Source organism: Podarcis gaigeae, assembly GCF_964106915.1.
Source record: "Podarcis gaigeae genome assembly, chromosome: 17".
In the NCBI taxonomy this organism is placed as follows: domain Eukaryota; kingdom Metazoa; phylum Chordata; class Lepidosauria; order Squamata; family Lacertidae; genus Podarcis; species Podarcis gaigeae.
The window spans coordinates 20865938-20888131 of NC_139694.1; the positions used below are offsets into that span (position 1 = coordinate 20865938).

The 22194-nt window shown below is 39.4% G+C and overlaps 1 protein-coding gene across 43 annotated transcripts in view; it reads left to right on the forward strand.

Moving 5' to 3' along the window:
• PTPRD (protein tyrosine phosphatase receptor type D) overlaps positions 1–22194 on the forward strand; it is a 1161589-nt gene that overhangs the window by 892459 nt on the left and 246936 nt on the right. For all 43 annotated transcript variants that reach the window (XM_083718180.1, XM_083718169.1, XM_083718207.1 and 40 more), the window contains 2 exons: positions 13825–13970; positions 18632–18773. In XM_083718180.1, coding sequence (XP_083574306.1) covers positions 13825–13970; positions 18632–18773 — 288 coding nt within the window. The remainder of the gene's footprint in view (positions 1–13824; positions 13971–18631; positions 18774–22194) is intronic.

A 22194-nucleotide genomic window follows, 5' to 3' on the forward strand; every position in this document is an offset into this window, starting at 1 on the left:
TGGGTGGTTGCTAGAGAGGGCCTTTTTTGTGGTGTTGCCCTTGCCTTTCAGGAATGTTTGCTCAATGTCTTCACTTTTATCATGTAGTTGCCAGGTGGAAACTGTTTTATTTTCTTAGGCTCTCGGTTAGTGGCGCCATGTTATCTTACATTAATGATGGCTAGTACCATTTTTGGTTTTAAGTTTGTTATTCATTTTATATTTGTGTTGAATTAAATTATATTGCTGTTTAATAGATTGTTGCACACTTTCGGTGCAGTATGTGGAAGTGAGCAGTGCAAGTGTTTTGTCTAAAACAAATAAAATTGTTTCTATATGAGTAATCCAGTTCTGAGTGTGAGACATATTGTCTATTGTCTCAATCTGAGACATGGGTGTGACTGAGGGCCTCCTTTCCCCTCTCCCCTCTCCAATTTTATATTTGGCAGGATACGGACTTCCAGTAATATGATGCAGATTGCTAAAAAAAACAAAAAACAGTTAGATAAGCAGCAATCCTGAAATGGTTTTAAAGGTGGTTGTTTTTTAACTGAAATATAAATACTTTAGTGGTGTTTTTGGTGAAGATGGTCCCTCCACACAACCGCCCCCCAAGAAAGAATTGTATAAATTGTTTGATTCATATTGGGTTCCTTATCTAGCAACAACACTAGGCCTCATCCTAGCTCATAAAAAATGCTCAGAAGATGCTAGTCTCTTTTCTCTGAATCATGAAAAGCAGGGAAGAAATTGCTTCCCTTTCATATTTTCCTATCAGAAATACACCCCACATGAATGGAAAAAATCAGCATCATGGTGCATTTAGATAACTAGAAATTGATTTAGTTAACACTAGTCACCTTTACATGGTAGCTGAAATTTTGTAACAGCTACCTGGATTTTAGTTTTGAAATAAGATTAGTTAAACACAGGTATTTTATTTTATTTTATTTTATTTTTAAGCCACATCAGCAAAGGCGTCACTAATAGGCAAAATAGTTCATAAATGTTCAAAGACTAATTGAAACTTAACCCTGTGTGCCCTCCCTTTCCTCTTAGTGGGAAAATTCCACTGAAAAAGAAAAAGAGCTTGTTTGGTATTTTAAGACCCATTGCTTCTATCTCACAGCAGCTTCAGATCTCTGTTACCAAATAATTCATATGCAGTCAGCACACATTAAAATTTGAAAAAAGGAGTGGCAGAGGAAAAGAGAGGGAAAGAGAAAGCTTTGAAGCAGAATTTTCTTTCATTAAATTAGTGAATATGACAAGGTTATGTAATGTTCCAGAGGGATGAAGAGCTGCACGTCACTAACCTTTTAGATTCAAGAGGCTTTATCCTTTTCATTTGCTACTGGATGAAGGCTTAACACTGGATTAACTGGCAAGTTCCTTTTTTAATTCAGGTAGATAAAGCCCCTATCCAGATTTTATATATAATTATTTATCATATGCAATATAAAAATAAGCACTACACATGTACGGATAACCATATTTCTACTTCTGCTTGTGTGTCATATGTGTATGCGTGTAGAGACTTACATACTGATTTTGTACATTTGCATATTGACCTGTCAAGATGATTCCTATTATCTTCTGTGACTGAGATACAGAAGAAGCACTACAGCTGGTCAAAGAATGGACCATTGTTAAAAGGGTCCCTTGCCTTTAGTACAATATTGCTGCTGAATGGCATTTCCTTGACAATATGCAACTCACCGTTTGAAAGCAATTATTAGAAATAAATGTGGATTTATTGCCAACTTTAGATCTGAACTTTGTACCTTTACACAGCCAGTTAGCATGTGATGATGTTGGTCTTTGGGAGGTAAAAAGTTTGACTTGCAAATCCAACTATTACAAGCATAACAGCAGGCCAGTCAACTTTTTTTCTGGCCAGATGGCAACCGTATGTTTCAAATAAAGGTAGCTCTGCTTTCTGAGATCCTTTTAGCTGGATATACCCCCTGTTTGCAAAGCTCCATCGCAGAGTTATGCTCCTTCCACAAAGGAAGGTCACCATGGGCCTCAAACTGGTGAAAGGATCCATGTCTTTTCCTGCATTTTCAGGGACTTACATTCCAAGTGAGACGCTTCAGAACCAGTTTAAGAGATAATTCACCAACTCCTTACACTAATACAGCCACAGTGGTGCTAATGGGATTATGCCAGGCATCCCCAAACTTGGCCCTCCAGATGTTTTGGGACTACAACTCCCATCATGCCTAGCTAACAGGACCAGTGGTCAGAGATGATGGGAATTGTAGTCCCAAAACATCTGGAGGGCCGAGTTTGGGCATACCTGGATTATGCCATTGTACATATCCATCAAAACCCAAAAAATTTTATCTCAACTACTTAAAATGGGGGCAGGGAGAGATCTCTTTTAGCTCAAGGGCATCATTGCCTAATAAGCAACATCGTGTGGGATGTACTGCAACAGCAGGTGGGGCCAGATGTGAGAGTGGGCGGAGCCACAAATGTGACTTTTACCTTTGTATAGTTGGCTATATTCCAGTCACACAAAAGTCAAAGGCTCCATCTCACCATCCTGACAAGCAAGACGCATTGTCAGAACGGAGGAAGGCCAAGTGCAGGCTGGTGAGAGATGTGGCCTGGGATATAGGGATGTTTCATGGGGAGAGTCCAGAGGACTCCAGGCCCCCCTGGGCCTGAGGTATCTCTCCCTTGACAAAGTTCAATGGCCATGGAAGGACTTAAGTTGTTGTTCTTGATTTGCAATAGCCTGTATATCCAAATAGGTCATTATATAAGCAACATAAATTACAGTGGTACCTTGGTTCTCAAATTTAATCCATTCTGGAAGTTGGTTCCAAAACCAAAGTGTTCCACAACCAAGGTGTGCTTTACCATAGAAAGTAATGCAAAATGAATTGATGCATTCAAAACTTCTAAAATCAACCCCTAAAACAGCAATTTAAGACAAATTTTACTATCTACTGAGACCATTGATCCAGAAAATGAAAAAAATAAACAATGTACTGCAGTCACACAATCAGTAGCTGAACTGGGTTCCACATAGTCACAAAAGCAAAACAAAAAAGCAGCAAAAAACAGAAACGAAAAATAAATAGCAAAACCAGACAGACCTCATTGTAACACTCAGATCAGAAGCGTAACATTCAAATGCTTCTGAAAAATGTTCGCAAAACACTTCCAGGTTTGCAGTGTTTGGGTTCCAAGTTGTTTGAGTACCAAGGCGTTTGAGAACCAAGGTACCACTGTATTTTAATGTTGTGATACAAATTTCTACAGGAAACAAAACACAGTAAAAAATAATAATACTCTGTTGCATTTTCTATACATCCTACACCAGGAGCTCTTGGGGGAACCCAATTTTCTAGATCCATTTTAATCAGAATTTACGTTCAATTGTTTTGGTTCAGGACCGCAATACATGAAGGATTATTTCTACCCATACGAACTGCCCCAGACCCTGCAGTTGTCATCTGAGGCCCTTCTTCAACACTCCATGAGAGGGTGGGACCAAAAGAGTGGGCCTTTTCTGCAGTGATTTGTTTTATTTTATTTATTTCATTTCTGTACCGTTTTACACCTAAATGAATCTCAAAGCGTTTGCAAACAATCATTATCAACAGCACCATCAAACATAATAGAACACCACAAATACAGCACAAATCATATAAAATAATTAACAAATCATTAATAAAATTCAATTACAATGTGTAAAACACTATTAAAAGGTAAAGGGACCCCTGACCATTAGGTCCAGTAGTGACCGACTCTGGGGTTGCCGCGCTCACCTCACTTTATTGGCCAAGGAAGCCGGTGTACAGCTTCCGGGTCATGTGGCCAGCATGACTAAGCCGCTTCTGGTGAACCAGAGCAGCGCATGGAAACACTGTTTACCTTCCCGCCGGAGTGGTACCTATTTATCTACTTGCACTTTATCGTGCTTTCGATCTGCTAGGTTGGCAGGAGCAGGGACCGAGCAACAGGAGCTCACCCCGTTGCAGGGATTCGAACTGCCAACCTTCTAATCGGCAAGTCCTAGGCTCTGTGGTTTAACCCACAGCGCCACCCGTGTCCCTTATTAAAACACTATTAGGAAAACTAAAAAAAGAGCTAAGCAGCACAATTACAGCAAAAGACATATGATTAATGAATCAATACAGCATTTATAATCTATAAATCAACATTAACAACATTAACAAAATATCAACAACAACAACATGCGCTATTAAGCACTATTAAGTTCATACATACTCTTCATCCCCATGACTCATACACATTTGTCCAGTTCTTTAAAAGACACACGTTATATTGCCCGGACAATATAAAACGACTAACAAATTCAATAAATAATCATCATGAAAATACTATTGAAAAACATTAATTAGAAGATGCATTAATTAGAGGCTCTTTTACATGTTTTCACAAAAGGTCTTTGTATGTGAGAGATCCTTTGTTTCCCAATTAAGCTATATAAACTGTAAATTAGTATGTGGGTGCAGGAATGCTAGTTGGCAAATGAATGCCTGCTGCTGCCTGGCTTAGTTTGGAATTTTTCCCATGTCCCTGGGTCAGAGATAACATGTGTCCCATTTTACTAATATGCACAACCTCCAGCGAAATAAGTGTTTGTAATCTCTACAGAATGCTGTGTTGCACATCATGTCTTGTTGCTTGAACAAGATTTATGCAGTTGGGAAATGTAACACACCTATCCTGCTTTCAGTTACTTATCAGGCTGTTTGTCACCAAATTGCAATTTCCGGAACAAAATATTCTACATTATCATTATCACCCATGTATCACACTACATTTCTGAATACTAGAACAGAAGGGCTTTACAAAGTTTGGCTCACTTTATTAAGACTGAGGGAAGCATCTGATTTTAGCTGGCTGGTAACATAAATGTCTTGTGTGAGAATATCTTGGTTTGCACAAGACAAGGCAAATAGGAATTGGAGATTTTCTTTGCAGCTTTAATTTGTTTCTGTGGAAACAGTGACATTGACACAGGACTGTTGAACAGTGTGACAGTCTACTCAAGGCTTATTTTATGAAAATCCCCTTTAGGAGTTGTTGATTTTTTTTTTTCAAAGAGCCATGCCTCAGCCATGCCTATATATTTGAGTTTGCAAATTTGTATAGCTGTATTTTTTTCTAGACATTTGGATTTGATGAAATCCTTGTCAAGCGTAAATGAATATAGTTGCTTTGAAGTTGGTGGAGTAAAGCTGATTTATACCAGCTAACATGATGAACTACAGTGTAATTCTCTTGTGTGTTCATAGAATGGCATAGGTACTATGATATCCCTTTTTTAAAAAAAAGCCCTATATGTACTGAAGGCAGGAACACAGTTAAACATCTTGGGCAATCTGTATGGATAATTTAGAGCTGGTAATTACTTCATGTGGATAGGGATGCGTAGAATATGCCAGCATAATTTCACACTCTCCAATATTTCTCCAACGAAAATAGAATACAATAAGAATAGAATAGAATAGAATAGAATAGAATAGAATAGAATAGAATAGAATAGAATAGAGCAGTAGTGGCCAACTTCCAAGAGACTGTGATCTACTCACAGAATTAAATACTGCCAGTGATCTACCCCCATTTTTTAGGGGTTCATTTTTTAGAGCTTTTTTTAGGGAGGGCAAAAGACACGTTTTTAGAGGGTTTGGGAGGCATAAATTGCTTAGCTTTTCGGGGGGGGGAGGGCAGTAGTGGAAATGCGGAAGACAATTGTATTTTGAGGAGTTAGGTGGCATGTCCCTTTCCCTTTAACATCCCCAGTTTGATTCTTGTGTTTCGCACACCTGTCAGGGTTTTTTTTGGTTCTTCTGTGTTGCAAGTGCTGGCTGGAAGCCCGGCTGCAGGTAGTGGGAGACTCTCAGCCGCTCTGTATTAGTTCCATCTCAGGGTCCTGGGCTAATCATAAGTAATGCCAGGTGCACTTGATTACATCAAGGCAGGCTATAAAAGCCATAGGTGTGTGTGGGGGGGCTGAAGAGCTTCTACCCAGATCAAAGGACCTGATGCTGGAGACCGACGGTCAGAGGTCTTTTTCCTGCTGCTCTACCTGGGGCTCCGGGCAGCTGAAGGGGAGATTGGGTAGCCCCTGTTGGGTGTGTTTTATTTTATGCTTTGCATGTCCAATGTTTATTGGTTAATAAAACTGTTTTGGTTCCCCTTCCACCTCCTCATTCTATTTGTCCTGATACCCTTGGAAAGAACTGCTGTATTTGGCAGCACAAGGGTTGTGCAACGTTTCTGCATTATTTTGGGGTCAGAGAAACAGCAGCTCACCTAAGGATTGCTGGGGGGGAAACAGCCTTGGTTTGTAAACTCCATCTTCCATTCTCCAACAATGGAGGGTGGGGCGGGATGAGGGGGCGGAGCCAGAAGGGGGCCAGACCAAAACATCACAGGGATCAACCAGTAGATCGTGATCGACCTGTTGAACATCGCTGGAATACAGTAACAACAATTTTATTATTTATATTCCGCCTATCTGACAGGGTTGCCCCAGCCACTATGGGCAGCTTCTCATACACACACACACACACACACACACACACACACAATAAAACATTAAGCATTGAAAACTTCCCTATACAGGGCTGCCTTCAGATTGTCTTCTAAAGGTTGTATAGTTACTTATCTCCTTGGCTTGGGGGTCACATAACTCCATACCCTTTTGATATTGGTCCATAAAATAGGGACATTCTGGGATCAAGTCAGTAGCCGGGATGGCTTCTGTAAATCCAGGACTGTCTCTGGAAAATAGAGGCATTTGGAGGGTTTGTAATTTGAGGCCCACCAAGACTAGCAGAGCTGACCAGCCAAGAATACTTTGTAAGGTGCTGGACAAGGAAAGTAATTATGTACACTTATTTTTGTAGCACTCTACTAATGGATATCCCAGTAAAGAAAATATTTTGAAGAATATGCTTAAGGGCCTTTAACATCCTAAGCATGTATTTATTTGCATAGCAAGTCTTGGGATCAAAGTAAGGGTTTGTTGGTAGAATTATCGTAATGCCATCCCACATGGAGTATACCATTGTATGCAACAATTTCTTAACTTTGAAATACTATGACTGACAGTTTATAACCCTCAGGAAAAGACCAGAAGCTTTGTTTGGGAGTTTGCTTAAAAGATTTCATGAAATCATAGCTCACTTGCATGCCCTTTTAGAAATAAAAGCTAATTAACTTCTTGCACAAGCCAATTTGCAGGTACATTGTAAGCACAGGTTAGAATTAAGGAGCAGTAATTGCTTATAATGATGATCAGCATAACTGATGTGATAAATTATGATTAATGAGTAAATTAGCAGTGAATGCTGTAAATGAGTCTGCTATGAAAATTATTTTAAAAAGAAACGAAGGGCAACCAGATCCATCAAGTGAGCTGCATATGTTTAATAGTTTGTCTTGGAGAAAATATAAAAACTAGGATAATTGATAATGATTTTATGTAATACTGTATGCATGTGACAATCAAACGGTCGTTGTTGCTGTTAACAATATAGGTATGGCTATTATTTACTTACAACACAATAAAAATGCACAAAAATAATAAGGTCTGTCAACATATAGGCATATCAATGACTTTAAAAACACCAATTATTCATGATCTAAGTTTTATTGATGCTTATCCCGCCTTCATAACGGGGCTGATACAATCATGTCCTACTCTGAACCACTAGTTCAGCAAGTCTGTGCCCACAATCTTCTTGGTTCTGTGTGCAGGATATATTTACCTCCACATCTTCCTTCAGAGTGCATTTGTCTGGGGAACAAGAACAAATTCAAATTCAAATCAAATTTATTTATTTACGGCTATTAGCCCATAAAATATGTACAAACCTAAAAGCACAGAAACATAAAAACCAATACATCTAACAACAGAAGGGGAACACCACGATGCAAGGGTGGGTCATTGAGCAGTGACAAATAACAGCTTGGGGCCCGGTAAAATCCAAGGGACGGTTCACAGAAAAAGGAGAACTGGAGACGAGATCCGTCATGCACTCTCATCATAACTGTCCGATTAGTTTTTGTTGTTGATGTTGTTTTTTGGTGGTTTTTGTGTGTGAGATAACCGCATTCAGGAATCTCGCCACCTGCAGAGTTACAGAAGGATCTGTATCCTGCAAAAGCAGTGCGGCATGTGACTCAACAGGCCTGCCAACCAAGCGCAGTAAAGCAGGACCCAGGAATTTAGTCCTGGCTATGCTATGTAAGGGACAGTTGAACATTATATGTGGAAGAGATTCAACTGTTTTCCCGTCACACTCGCATAGCGGAGACACCAAACCCTTGGAAAATCTGTGGCTCAGCAGGTTCGATGGAAAAACATTGAACCTTGCACGAATAAATGCAAGTCGGTGTGGTACAGATGAAAGAGATGACATATATGATGGAAGGCCAAGTGGTGGGGTTATTCCATGATACCTGGGGGAGCAGACACCCCCACCCCTGGAGAGGTTGTGTTGATTTTCAATGTCTGCTAATCTTTGCTCGATAAGGCTTTTGGCTGAGCGTAGGTTCATCTTTAAGGAGTCTGCTGGGGAAATTCCGATGCTCAGAAGTTTGGCATGGATTTTTCCTACCCACGGATTAACAAAGTCATCCCGCCAGAGGCACTGAAAGAGGTAATGGTCGGGAAGCCTATGCCAGCTGGACAGCCAGTAGCCAAAGACTCGCTTCCAGATGACAGTCTCCAATGATGCAAGAACTGATATTGTAGGATAGAACTAAAAGCATGACCCTCCTCCAAGGGTTATGGACCACGATACCTCAAGGACAGACTCTTCCCATACATGCACCAACCCAGACTCTGTGTTCATCAACTGAGGCCCTTATTCATGTTCTTTTTGTTTTAACTATTCATTTGTGCTTTTATCTTGTATTTTTTATCTTGTGAACCACCCTGAGATCTTGTGATGAAAGGCGATATAGAAATCTAATAACAACACAACAAATACAATAGTGTCATGTATGTGAGTAATGCATTAACAGTGCTCACACTTTTCAGTTACCCCTGGGCTGGTTCTAAGTACTTGTGATGAACTCCTACAGTACCAAACATTACAAAGCAACTCAGTCTTGCCCTTTCCATAATACACAACTCACTAAATGTGTTTCTGTAGATTGAATGTATTGCCCTCGGCTGTACTTAAGGGATGATTCCAACAGATTCCACACAAAAAACGCTTATGTCCCCGTGGAGATGGCAGTACCGAATTGGTGGGGCATGCCCTTCTGGCTTGCACTCTTTATAAAGGCTTGAGGAATGAGATTATCACTCCTCTTTTATTGTCCATTCTGGGTCACCCAACCACTGCCACAGTGTCCTTTCTCTTGGCAGATCAAGATGAGCAGGTGACAGCAAAGGTTGCAAGGTTTTTAGCTGGGGCAATCAGAATAAGATCCACTATTTGACTATTGATTCAAAACCCTAAAATGTATTTTATATGATGGACTTTTTATTTATATTCTTTGTATATTATATTGTTCTTTTATTGCTATGGCCGATGCAAATAAAGATTCCTTTTAAAAAAATGTGTTTCTGAATAAAATTATCTGTGGGTTGCCTTCTATTAGTCCAAAAACTGGTGCAGTCCATTAGTTAGTATGAAGTGTCAGTTGGGAAGAGACTAAATCAAGTGATGATTCTGCTATGTGGCCTAGATAGGTCATTGTGTGTCAGCCTCCAACCTTAGCTCTGCATGATGGGAATAGTAATAACCTACCTTTCAATTTTTAAAAAAATAATAATATATGTCATATTGACTGATGTTATATGTTAAATGAATGAATGGATTTAAAAATGCCTTTGTTGTGTGTTTGCTAGTAGACGTGCATATTATGACATCCACAAATCTGTATTAAATCAGACAAACAAGGACAGTGTTTGCCATTTTCACTGAACTTTACTTGTTCATTATCTCTCCCAGCTGGATGTTCAACCTGGTCAACTCAGGGGCATATGCTGTGTGACTAATTTACTGGAAGCAACTTCTGTCTCGTTTTGTTCGGCGGAATATATTGTATTGGAATTTTCCCACGCAGATATGAAACTTTGCTTAATGAACTATGCCAATGAGAGATTTTGTTGGACTTTGCACTTCAGTATTCAAAGAAGGTTAAAAATGTGTGCCAATTTTTCAGCTGGTGTTGCTCTCATGCTAATCAGCAGAATGGTGCTATAGAGTGCCATTAATAGTCTTGGTAGCTGAATGTCCAGAAATTATCACTATTCCCTACCACAATAATCTGTATTCGACATGATTAACAATCTCCATAAATAAGAGGGTGATGCATTAATATGTGAGTTGGAGACTATTGAGTTGATAGTAATGTGATAGCTTTTATTAGACCATTCGGTTTGTGAAGGAATGTGCATACCTTAACTTACAAAGAATTCTGACAAGCCAATTTGGAAGGTAGCTCATTAATCCTTATATGAATGAAAGAAAATGATAATCTGACAGTATAAACTAGTTGCATTTTCTATCAATAATAGATCATGCAAATGGTTTGTTGGTGTTAATGGTAAAAGGAATATGAATAAAGGAAGTTTTACTTTGTCTGCTTCGTCCGTTGTCCTTGGTAATTTATTTTCACCAACAGTTGAATAGCAACATTTAGAAACAAACTAATAAACATTGGGTGATTCTAAACACTAGGTGGGTAGCACCTATTAAGGCCAACAGTTTTCAGCAACTCAGTCATCCCTGTAGTTTTTGTTCATTCTTTTTTGCAGTTTTCTTTAAGGAGAACGAATATTAATTTGTTAATGGAAGTCTTAGGAATGTGTATGTTTCTAAAGCATGTAGATTCTTGATAGCCACGAATCTTTTGGACCATTGTGGAAGCTAACCCAGAAGACTTCAAAGGCTCTGTACTGGGTTCATTGAACCTTTCACTGCCTCTCTCTCTCTCTTGGGGAGAAAAAGGGATTTTGAAAGGCTGACCAGTTCTGCAACAGAAAAGACTGCAGCAGTTGTCTTCAAGGACTCGTCAGCACATACATCTGCATGCCCTAGTTAGATATCAGTGCATCAGTCTTTTTGTCAGAGGGCATATTTGGCCTCAGGGTTAACCAAGAGCTTCAGTTAACTCAGGTTCCAATCACTGGATTTTTTACTCATAGATCTCATTAAATTATTAAACATCTCAGATGATTTCCTGCTCATAGCCTTCCACGAAACTGTATATTCAGTCACAGGAACAAAATATTTTTTAGTGCTCAGAGTAAGGGGGAATGATCCCCCTTCTTGCTATTTCTCAAAGATAATGGATTGTACTGTTTTCTATTTCTTTCTTGCTCCCTCTGCCAGCTTTTGTTTGATTGACGGCGGGGTGTCTATCCCTCTCTCCTCGTCTCTTGTACTCTCTATGGTAGCTAGTGGGGGGGAGTGAGAGAGCGAGAGCGAGAGAGAGAGAGAGCAGGTGTGTTAAATCACATTTTGGAGCCATACCAATGAATAAGCATTTTACCTTTTAATCCTGTATGAAGGCAGGTCTTCGTGAGAGTTTCCATTTGGAACATCAACCTTCTTGGCATATTAGATGTAATGAAACAGAAGGCTGTAACAGAGAACAAAATACATGGGAATCCTAGAGCCACTACTTTTGAGCTGCCCAAGGATTGCCCATCATTTACATTGCAGATGCTGTAGATCTTAGGCACATGCATCTGAAACCATCAGGGAAGGCAGTTTTGGCAAGTGGTCTTTATTATGAATTTTCAGGACCATCAGACACCTGCTAGATGCAAGCATGCATAATGGCTAGGCCTTGGGTTGGATATCATATGGATTCTACTGCCTCTTACATGCTTTGTTCTGTTCTTCATCTGTAAACACTCTTATCAGTACTTCCACCTTGACTCCCAGTTTTCTTTTTTCACTATGTTTGGTCAGTCATGGGCGAAACTATTGAGAATTATATTCATTGAACAGTTCTGTTCTTACCTGGTTGGGCGGCTTGTGACCGTAGAGACATATGTGAGCCTCCAACTGTTTTCAAAAGCTCCCTGCAAGTGATTGCTTCAGACCACTGACAAGAATTATAGGTGGAGGTGAGAGATATGGGTGTGTCCAGTGCCAGATTTACGTATAAGCTAAACAAGCTATAGCTTAATGCCCCACTCTCTTGGGGCCCCAATTTTTTTAAAAGGAAAAATAATAATAATATTAATATACTTCTTCCTAATTATATTTCAGTTCAACAATTACTTTGATAAAATACATAATTTGGTATGTGCAAATGGATTTATATACCTATTAAGTCCATAAATTACCATATAGCAGATATTCAACACAAAAAACAGTGACAATTTGTTGTTGACAGCTGGCCATATAAAGGGCCCCATTACCTTCAGTAGCTTAGGGCCTCATCAAACCTAAATTTTGCCCTGGTGTGTCAGGGAGTAGGGAATGGCAGTGCAATGCAACTCCTAACAGATACCCTTAAGAAAATGTGGCCCTAGACAGAAAAACATGTCCTCTGCTTCAGCAATACATGTGTAAGTGCATACTTATTTTAAAGAGGAAGATATAACCTTTAGGCTTTGTACTCTGTTTATGAACACATATTCTTTTCATAATAGCTTCTACTGGTGTCTTTGTGCATGCAAAAGCATGCTGTAATTTGGATATGAGAAGGCTTTGGTGATTAAAATTGCTAGCTGTACAGTCTATTTTGTACAGAAAAGACATTTGAATTCTTCTAAAATTTAAAATGTTACAATGGAGAAATAAATACATCTTATATATTTGTTCTTTTCCTTGTTAATATAGATATGTGTTAAAATCTCTTAGGGGCAGCTTCACACTGCTGAATAGTTTAGTCAGTAGAGCAAAAGATTCCTGTATTGCAGGGGGTTGGACGAGATCGTTCTCGTGGTCCCTTCCTGCTCTAGATTTCTGTGGTTCTATGTAAGAATTCCTGCATAGAAGAAACTCAAGTGTAGGAATGCTTTACATCTGTAAAAATCACACGGTGTGCTAATTTTAAAGGTAAAGGGACCCCTGACCATTAGGTCCAGTCGTGACCGACTCTGGGGTTGCGGTGCTCATCTCGCTTTACTGGCCAAGGGAGCCAGCGTACAGCTTCCAGGTCATGTGGCCAGCATGACTAAGCTGCTTCTGGCGAACCAGAGCAGCGCACAGAAATGTCATTTACCTTCCCGCCGGAGCAGTACCTATTCATCTACTTGCACTTTTTGTGTTTTTGAACTGCTAGGTGGGCAGGAGCAGGGACCGAGCAACGGGAGCTCACTCCGTCGCGGGGATTCAAACTGCCGACCTTCTGATCAGCAAGTCCTAGGCTCTGTGGTTTAACCCACAGCACCACCCATGTCCCTCTGCTGATTTTACATTTGTGTAAATTTTCAACTATACATGCACAATTGGACACAGTATCCTAGTTCATGTACATTAAGCAAGGGGAACCCATGGTATATAAACCCTATAAATGTTGTTAGATTCTGTCTCCCTTTCGGCATGGCTAAAGGGAGGGTTTATGGTCAGGGTTAATGGGAGATGTAGTCCAACAACATCTGCAGGACACCCGATTCCCACCCTAATGCACACTGTATATGAGATGATCACATGCACACAGCATGTTAATTCCTACCTGGAAGTGCCTTCTGTGCTGGAATATTTTAATGTATCCAGCTACATGCCAGCTTTAATTTCCCTTGCTTTAAGGGTTAATATTGTTTTTAGAGAAACAACAGATTTCTATTTTAGTTCTTTTGACAGCTTGACACGCTCTTTTGGATATTTCTTGCATAGATTTATTTTGCTGTTTTTTCTTTTTCTTTTTTAGCACCACCAAAGTTTACAAGAACACCCGTTGACCAGATAGGAGTTTCTGGGGGAGTCGCATCATTCATCTGCCAAGCTACGGGAGACCCGAGACCTAAGATTGTCTGGAACAAAAAGGGCAAGAAAGTCAGCAATCAGAGATTTGAGGTATTAGGTCCATTGTTCTGTTCCTCTGAAAAACATTTACTTTAATATCGCCTGATTATTCCCTGTTGCTTTTGAACAGTTATCGTATTAGAACTGCGGCATTGATGCTTACATTGGTGTACCGGAAGAAAACAAAAACAACCTCACTACACACATTTTTGGATCTCTCCCTAAAGAGAAATTCCAGTTCAGTTTATAACAGTTCTCCACATAACCTCTGACCAGACTGAGAGTGAGATGTGTTATGAATTTATTTATTTTTTAATCCCTACTCTGCATTCTTCTTTTGTTTTCTGCTTACTTGGGTTGGCTATGCTGTTCTTCTCAATGACCTGTGCAGTGGAAGGCAGAAATCCAGTTCCCAATGTCATCTGTGGTGGTTTTTGCTGAAGAGTTAGAAGTATGATTTTGGGAAAACACTGGAAAGAATATTCAAGCTAGGTTAAAAACTCATAAGGGTAGTGGATAATGTAATGGGTTTATGAACAGCAGTGGGCATCAGCATTACAGAAGCAATACAATCACAATGTTAGTAATAGTGTGCCAATTTGGTGTTGGCATTGTGGTTCTCTTCTTCAGCCTTGCTTCCCCCCCCCATGCATGGTACACTGTGCCCCAAAGCCCCTTGCTGCTGCTGATCCCCTTCCATCGTATGTGAGATGGCACGGCTGCATGTATGCTAATGGCCTGCATACTGGTCCAGCATACTCAGATTTTATGTTTAGTATCAGTATTTGGGAAGTTCTTTGTTGTTTACAGGTTGATGGGAGGAAATGAATACAGTGGTACCTTGGGTTAAGTACTTAATTCATTCTGGAGGTCCGTACTTAACCTGAAATTGTTCTTAACCTGAAGCACCACTTTAGCTAATGGGGCCTCCTGCTGCTGCCACACCACCGGAGCACAATTTCTGTTCTCATCCTGAAGCAAAGTTCTTAACCTGAAGCACTATTTCTGGGTTAACGGAGTCTGTAACCTGAAGTGTTTGTAACCTGAAGCGTATGTAATCCGAGGTACCACTGTACACAAACAATGTGGACAAAAGCAATCATAAATAGAAGCATGGTAGATAGTAGGTTATAGCATCTTAAGAACATAGTGAGATCCTGCTGAGATCAGGTGAGTGGCTTATTTAGTCCAGCATCTTGTTCTCACAGCCAACTGGATGCCTATTGGAAACGTGAAAACAGGACCACCACAACACCCTTGCTCCTGTTGTTTCCACCATCCAGAATTCAGAAGTATACTGCCTCTGCCATTAAGAGGAGGACCATTTTCATTACTGGTAGTCATTGATAGGATTCGAAAACCCACAGAGGATAAGGCTTTTATCCTCTCTAAGCCATCAAAGTTGGTGGCCATCATGGCCTCTTGTGGGGTTGAATCATATTGTTAAAATTATATGATATGGTTTATCATATTCCTGGTCAATATGGCAGCCTAATGCTGCATAAGAAACAAGTGAGGGATTATTGAATTATTGCTCCACATTGCTATAATTCTCTGCTTCCCTTTCTTCTCCCTCTTTGCTGACTTTAATGACGTCATCCCAAAGGACGCTCTTGCTGCAAATTTTCTTACATACATTGCTGAGAGGCACTCATTTCCCTCTCCTTGCACCCAAGCATTAGATTCATCTGTAAATCACAAGTTTGGGTTTTAGTCCTGATTATTACTACTTTAAAGGAACAGAAAATACATTTCTTTCTTTTCTTTTCTTTTAAATATATTTTTTATGGAAGTGTATATGATATATCTGAATAAGTATTCTCCACTGCCTTTCTTCTTAAGTGTTTCTTTTAATTAGTTTCCTGAGATGAAAAAGAACTGAATCCCAACATTGACAGCTGTGTGAAAGCTAGATGCTATCCGCTTCACACACTTTAATACTTGGTGGTTGTTGTTTCTGATACTTGTGTTGTTGGAACTTCTGTAAGCAAACCAGGTTAGGAACAAATATGTTTGCTATATCATTTTAGTTTGCATTCATAACTGTTTTGGGCCAGTGTGTGTGGCAAAGAACTGCAGTTGGCCTTCAGCCCTTCCCACTCCTCTGTTCATAGACATGATGAATGTTCTATATACATGTTAACCTCAAATAATAATCTGGAGTTTTCTCTGGTTGTTACAAGGCTCAAATGGTATAGAATTGTTGAGGCAAAGCACATGAACTTATGTGTTGTTGGTTTTGGGGTCCCATCATTCCTGGTAACTAGAGGTTCTGGATGGGGCTAATGGAAGTTGTAGTTGTGGTCCAACAACAGATGGAGGACATCACACTGACTACCTTGGATATGTGTGCTTCACAATATCAGCAGATTCTGAATGTGATAATACATATTCAATAGGAGTGGTTAAGCAAGAACTTAATTACTCACTTCTGTGTCAGGAGTCCTACTCACACCAACCAAATTGTTGGGTTCCAGAGCTTGTTGGAGCAAATTGCATGTTTGGAGCTATGCAAGGTGCTGTAATTGCACTATGATCATGCCTCCCTTACTAAGCATTTGTTGTGCCATGGGCAGCATATAATGCTTTATTATATGGCAGCATATAATGCTTTATTAGTCCTAGTTGATATATAGCACAACATTAGTCTAGGGAAATATAGATCTAGAAGTATAACTCTGCAAAATATTTAAGTTTGTTTATATTGCTTTTGCTATGTTTTTATTACAACCCCAAAGCAGAATAAGAGGCGTACGGTGAAGAAGAGGTTTCTCTCCTTCCTTACCTCCCATCTTGAAACCCACAATCTACTTATGCTTCCTTGCCTATTCCAGAAAATGATATCTGAACATTTTAGCTGCTTTGTGGGAGGCTGCACGTTCCCCAAGATTAATTGACATACACCAAAGACATATAAACTATGCAGGGATTGTGTGAAACAAGGAACTAGACAAGCATTATATGAAGAAGAGAAGTGTACATGATCTGTAAGTCAAACGCTTTCCTTCCCATGATCCTTTAAGTATTGAAGTGCCTCTTGTATTAGGCTTCAGCGGCTGTTCAATTTCTAATTTCCAATTTTTACAAATGCAGATCAAAGTCTAGGGAAGAATGCATTTTCCCCCCAGTAAACTGAAACTTATATGAAAGGCTAAAAAAGATATCATCCATTATTTATTACCCCAGGAGAGTTTGAATTGACTCTTTTGAACAGGCTTTTAGCACACATTTGTTTAAGTTTGGATGGATTCCCCTTCCATCTTGAGTGAATTTCAGGGCAGGGGCAAACTTGCCATTTATCCTAGTTTTCTAGAAGTTAGGAACAGGGAATATGGCTCTATCTGTGTTTGTTTAAAAGGTGGCAAGAGAAGCCAGCAAATTCCCTGAAATCTCCATGGAGTTAAACTATCCTTATTCAACCACTGCGGTTGCAGTTAGGGGATTCCTGCCTCCCATCCACCAGTGCTTGCAAATTTCAACAGGTGTTAGTGAACTGAGCTAGGTTTGTGGTCCTTATATAAATTTACAAAACTCTGAACGCCGTATGTCTAGGATGCCTTAGGGACCACCTTGGCTCTTATATCCCAGCTCAGTCACTGAGATCATTGGTTGGAGCATTGCTGGTTGTCTCCTGAGTTGGTGAGCACATTTGACTTCAACATAAAACCAAGCTTTCAGTGTTAGCTCACTCCCATTGAAAAGGCTTTGGAGCATTGGATACAGGCACTTTCTGTATGGACTTAAAAGCATTTGCTGAGGCCTCTCTTTTCTCCCCACCAGGCTTATGCAGAAAATTAAGAAAACATGCTACTTAATAGACACCTGGTGATCTGTGTGTTGTTTTGCATTGTTCTTACTACATTTTACTTTTTCTAAACTTTTTTGACTTTTTTATGAAATTGAAGTATACAGTTATTTTACAAACTAAACAAGCACTTTTAAAAGCACCGGACAATTATTGCACGGCCAATAAGGCTGAGGTCATGAAAGAGCTTGTCGATGTGGTCTTAGCTGAGCATTTGTTTCCCAGATTCAATTTTTCATCTGCCATGTGGTTGTAGTCAGTCACAGACCCAAAATACACCAGCATGCTCACAGTTTCACACCCTTTCAGTGTCCCTGGGTGAGGATGATCTGTAAAGGCATCCATTAATTCCTGCTTACCATTTTAAACATGAAATATATGTCTTCTGAGTGTTGGAGGCCTGGAATAGACTGTGGATCCTTTGCCACAAAAACAAACTCTCTGGGGAAGATGGCTGAGCTGGCCTTGGAGGTTGTCCTTTTTTTGTATTATAGCTGCTAGCCAACCCCATATGCATGTGAGTGACACAGATTTTTTTCCCTGCAGTCATTTGGTCATGGTAACTATGCATGCCATGGCCATGGCTAGGTGATCCTCACATGGCTCACATCACTGCTCTTTTATGTCTCTTTCAAATTAATGACAATTTGGCCAGCCCGCCACTAAAGAGTTTTATAGTGAGTTAAAATTTGAGAACTGCATTACCTTTTGTATTTTAGCCCCCTTACTTAGGGCCAAGAAATATGAGTGACTCTTAAATTTGCTCCTTTCCACTCGTATGAAATCAATCATTGATGTCCATGTTAGAGGAATTTAGACCAGTGAGATTATGTATTAAATACCCAGGCTTAGTGGAGAGGCAGGTATTTGTAACAACACCTGTGACAGCTCCTGTTTCCTTCAATAGGTAATAGAGTTTGATGATGGATCTGGATCCGTTCTCAGAATACAACCGCTACGGACTCCACGAGATGAAGCTATTTATGAATGTGTTGCTTCCAACAGTGTTGGAGAAATAAGTGTGTCCACAAGACTCACTGTGTTACGTGGTAAGTGGCTTCCATATATTTATTATTTTAAAGATATTTGTTTGCTTTTGTTTGTTTTTTACAGATTGTAGGGAAATGTTTTGCAGAGTTACAGTATTTATACTTGAAAATGGAAAAACCCTGATGTGTTTTTCACCTAGAAATTGTTCTCTTTCAAACTGAGTTGACATAATGATTACATCACAATCAGTTGTGCCGTGTGCAGTTGCATGTAGTGAGTGCATTTGGTGATATCTTCCTTCCCAGTGCCTGGGATTTGTCCCTACAATAGCTGTTGGTTTGTCTCTTCATGTTTATGGTGGACAGGTTGCTTTGTGTAATCTGGAGAGAAGCTATATTTGATGTACATTCGGTTGCTACTTTCATTTGATGTACTTTTGGTTGCTATTAATGTATAAATTGTTCTTTCTTCTCTCAGAAGAAATACTGAAGTTCAGACATAAAAAATAGGAGAATTTAAAATGAAGAAGGGAGCTATAGCTAAATTCACTCAACGGTTTTTGGATGAATTGGGTTTTCAAAGTGCTGCCCTTGGCATTTTATGCTGTGTGATAGGCATTTATATCAAACGTAACCTAAGCAAGTTGACACTGACCTTGGCAAAACTATAGAAACAGAATTTATTTACATAATGATGAGCTGTAGGTAGTTAAGCACTTTGGTGAACACAAACAATCTTTCTTTCAGCAATAGGAATGCTTGTCATCTTGTTCTGACTCTTTGTATTTCTTGGTCAATCAGAGCTATCAATGATGACTTTGAAATAACATTTTGTGCTCCGACCATATACTGTATGTGTTTTGCTTCATGATTCACAGGTGTCACTTATGTGAAGCCACTAGTGACAGCTTTCTTGTGGTAAATGCCAGAAATCAGATGACCTTTTATATCTGATTTCCAGCCTTTAAAAATAAGGATATATATGTTGTTACTTGTGTGTCCATCTGACATAATAGATACTCAGTGATAACCTAGGAAGAATACATTTGTGGGGGGGGGGTTGGTTCCCTCCTCCTTTCAATTTAGAAACAGATTTGGTTATATAGGTATTTATATTTCCTTTCCCTTGAAGTATGAATGGCTAATTTGCTCTTCATCACTATGAGACATTGTCCAAGCTGTGTATGAACACATAGTTCCCTACTTCTGCCTTTTTGCCATGGTTCATACTTGTGATGGAAATGAACTCTGACATCATCCACGTGCTCTGTGTAGGTTGGACAATGAGGATTGAAAGTGGAAATCAATGGAACACAAGTAACAATAGGGAGAGCACTTTAAGGTTCCTGTTTTTTCCTATATAGCCATATGGTGACTCATATGACCCATATGGTGTCAGGTGTGAATCAGGTGACTGTGCTTTGGGAGAAATAGCATTGTATGACAAACCGTACGATCTTTGCTGGGCTGATTTGGTTCACAGACTGGGGTGTTCCCCACTGCTGTGAGATTAATAGATTTGATTAGGTGTTGTTGCCGACTTGTTTATGCTTTCACCCTGTGAGATCAAATGTGAATATAGTGTGAATATAGTGAGATAATTTTAACAGTCCATGCAACCACTCTGTATTGTCATTTGCTTTGCACAAGTAGTGAACATTTATACTAGACAGCTCTCAAAAGTGTCTCCATAGGTGAAGTAAGAATATAGGGTACTCTCTGCCCCACTTCTAACTAATCATGATAAACAACAATATATTTGTTGTGCTAGCCACTGGCCTTGACAACTGTAAAATAAAGTTCCAATATAAAGTTTCTAATACATAAACAAGTAAATAAAGATAAATAATAAGATAAAATACAGCACAACTAATCTATGTCTCCATGATATATTCTCAGTTGCCATCTTCCGACTTGGACGTGTATTTCTAATTACGTATGAAATAAAAGATACGTTAGTCTGCCTGAACAGAGAGTAGGGGGAGCTGGACTGTTGTTGCACTTGAGTGGGGCAGACTGCATTTGCCAAATTTCCAGAGGCTAACCAAGAATACCATCTAAACACACGATTTGGGTGCCTGTAACCATCTGAATAACAGAAGAGTTTCATTATTCTCCTGCAATGCATCATTTGTCAGTTGCTGATCTGATGAGCCAGATGCATGAAGATAATTTGGACAGAAAGTGGGAACACAACAAAAAGGGTGTTTTCATTTTTGTAAAAGCAGATGTCTATCTCAAAAGCAGAACACACACTGGCTGTGTTTACATATCACAGTAAACCATAGTTAATAGTTCATTGTGAATTTGCAGTTGGCTCCCATTATGCTCCTAGCCTAGTGTGAGTGGAAGCAACAAACCATGGTACCTGCCTTGGCATTATGTCTGTACCGGGGATTTTGGTTTGTTTCACTCCAAGGAAAACATGGTGTGAAACAAAGATTTTATTTGATTTCCTGGCTGTGTTTGAGTAATGCAAACCACTATCCTGAATTGAGATCTATGGCTAATTAAGCATCATGTTTTGGTGCTCCCATTTGTGCTAGAGGAGGTGGGAAGTCAGAGCTAATTCTGTATTCCCAACAGCATTACATACGGTTTACTATGACTTGCAAACACAGCCACACACAAAACAAAAAGCTTGTGAAGAGAGACTGGTTGGGGGATGGGAAAAGGCTTTAACACCCCCAAGTGACAAATAAGTATACCAGCAACTGTGTAGTGCTTTGTGACCATAATTAGATTGTTCATTATGATAACATTTTATTAATACCCCATTTTTGAAGATGAACATTCTTTTCCCTGCTGTGAAAATGGTACTTATTACTGCTTTTATTATAAAGTGTTTCTGCTGGAGAGCTCTGCAAGCAACATTAAAGAACAAAGCATAACTTCTTGACAGTTAGTCAAACAGTAGTCTCCCCCTCCCTCTTAAAAATGAATGATTGAAATAAAAACAACTGGTCAATCACAACAATTATGATAAAGTGTGGATTACTTGATTTTTTTTTAAAAAAAGTAATTGTAATAAGGGACTAGAAATAAATGCATCATTATGAACTAGTTCTGTGGGCATAAAGATTTGTACAGAGAAATTTCTCTCCCAAACAGCATATAATTAGAAATGATTAATGAGTTGTCAGTTTTGTTAGGCTTGAGAGAAAATATGGAACTTTCTAGGGAATGAGATAAAGGAAGCTCATAAATGTAGGCATGGAAATTCCCAAATCTGCAAAACACACTTTGCTCACTGTTGCTCAGTTTTTGAATCACTGTGGATCAAATATGTATTCTAAATTCAGTAGTGGGATACTCACTGGAGCAGTATCTACCATGGGATGCCAAATTCAGAAGAACATTCCAGGCTGTGTTGTGGAGGGAATAGGAGAAAGTGTAATGGAACTAATAATTCTCACAAATATGCCATTACCCAGAAAATATTATTATCCTTGCAAAATTAATTCTACAACAAAGCAGAACA